Source organism: Theobroma umbraticum, unplaced genomic scaffold (assembly GCF_002168275.2).
Source record: "Theobroma umbraticum cultivar Fairchild unplaced genomic scaffold, ASM216827v3 scaffold_146.0, whole genome shotgun sequence".
NCBI classification, from domain to species: domain Eukaryota; kingdom Viridiplantae; phylum Streptophyta; class Magnoliopsida; order Malvales; family Malvaceae; genus Theobroma; species Theobroma umbraticum.
The window spans coordinates 6221550-6223295 of record NW_018397265.1 but is presented as its reverse complement, the minus strand read 5'-3'; the positions used below and the strand labels follow the sequence as shown (position 1 = coordinate 6223295).

Here is a 1746-nt window from a genome sequence, read left to right as displayed (position 1 = left end):
TCTTCATGGATTCTCTCATTGCTTTGCACGTTAGCTTCACAATCTGCTTGAGGTCCTTGGATTTCCCGACGAAAATTGGTGGGAGAACCTCCAGTAATGAAGCGTAACCGGCTGTTGGTCGAGCTATCTCAAATTCTCTCGCTAGATTTACTTCAACAATGTAGCGAGTTCCATTGGCATTCACATCGACATATTCATAACTCCCAGCTGGATAATACCGTAATTTCTTCCACTGGGATTTGCAGAGACCTGTTCATGGAAATCGTAAATTAGAGCTTATCACTCTGTAATTGACACTGCATATATATCATTATCAAAATCAATATTTACTGCCTAACTAATGTAATCATTAATCCCTTAGATTAATACTAGAAATTATGAACAGAAGTGCTAAAACCAAACAACTAACCAGCATCAAAGCCCTTGTCGCGCAAACGGGACATCAACTGACGCTTAAAATCCTCGGACAGCCTATCCCCTATGATCCCACATGCAAGTTCTGTCTCTCTGCAAATCTTTTGCTTCATTTCGTCTTCTTGGTAGCCATCATGGGAGTTGCTTAGCAAACTCTGTAACGTATGTTTCGCCTCAGATTCTGACCAATAACCATCGGTTTCATCTAGCTCTTTCTCTCCCTCTTGATGAACTTTTCCTTCATCATTTTCAACCTCGAAATCTCTCTCGAAGAAAGAATTCACTAGATCCGAAAGATCAGTTGAACCCTCTGGTGAGTGCTCGCTGCCGCTGCTCTCGCAGAGCCGCCTGGGAGCCTTGGCTGCTTCGTTGAAAGCCACTGCTATCCTATTCAACCTCGCTGGGATCCTCGACATCATAGACAGATGAAAATGTTAAAGGAACTCTCTATCCTGCCCGTTTCCTGTCTCACTTCTTTTGAGAAAGAATAATTGAAGGGGACGAAATTTTGGATCTACTGAAGTTACTTATATCGAAAGAAAGAATTTTAGTTCTAGGCAATTCTATCCTCCTAATGTCATCATGCTAGTGTCATAGACAAAAGCCAAAGCACATTCAATTAGAATATTCCCCAAAAATCAGGCTAGATTACTAGGAGATGGTCAAACAATAATGTAAATTATAACAGCATTATATTTATGGAGAGTGGAGATAAATACAGACTAAGCTATGGGTGTACCCAAGCTTAATTGTTCTATGAACATACCCCCTTTACAAGGCCGAATACAATTTGCTATTGGCACGTAGGTCTTTTTTAGTTAATTATCTCAATAATTGCATTAATTATATGATTTAAACATTTGTTAATTCACTATTGGCACAACCAAAGTCTCAAATTTTGAGTTGACTTGTTGACTGCACTCGGCGGCTGCGGCAGGTCGAGCGTTTGATTTAAGCGTCCATGCAAATTCCATGCGGTCTGCACGTGATGAATTGCACAAGCGGCTTGCAGAATTATGGTGCCTCGCGTCATACATGAGATTTTACTCTCCCTGCCGCCTTCGACGTGGAAAATAGACGCAGAGTATTTTTGTTAACTAATTATAAAACGGCCTAGTTCAATGAACATAAAGAATATGTCTAGGTACATTGAATCTGATTTTTCTCAAACCATAAGGTTTTCCAAGATAAGGAGGACCCTTGATAGGTAATCCTTAATAAGTAGTTTGAGGCAAGTACATTTTGGCATTGGTAATTACTAGATTAATTTTATGTTTGTGTTAATCTATAGTGGGATGAATATTGGGTCGCTAAATTAAGTTCTCTCACAGC

General features: G+C 39.8%; 1 protein-coding gene across 1 annotated transcript in view; it reads right to left on the bottom strand.

The window, feature by feature from the left end:
• Window positions 1-894, bottom strand: part of LOC110422773 (uncharacterized) — a 1333-nt gene extending 439 nt beyond the window's left edge. The window contains exons 1-2 of the mRNA XM_021436789.2: window positions 410-894; window positions 1-249 (exon numbers count right to left, since the gene is read on the bottom strand). The exon at window positions 1-249 is cut by the window's left edge and continues 439 nt beyond it. Of these exons, the coding sequence (XP_021292464.1) occupies window positions 1-249; window positions 410-833 (673 nt within the window). The 5' untranslated portion in view covers window positions 834-894. The remainder of the gene's footprint in view (window positions 250-409) is intronic.
• Window positions 895-1746: the final 852 nt, after the last annotated feature.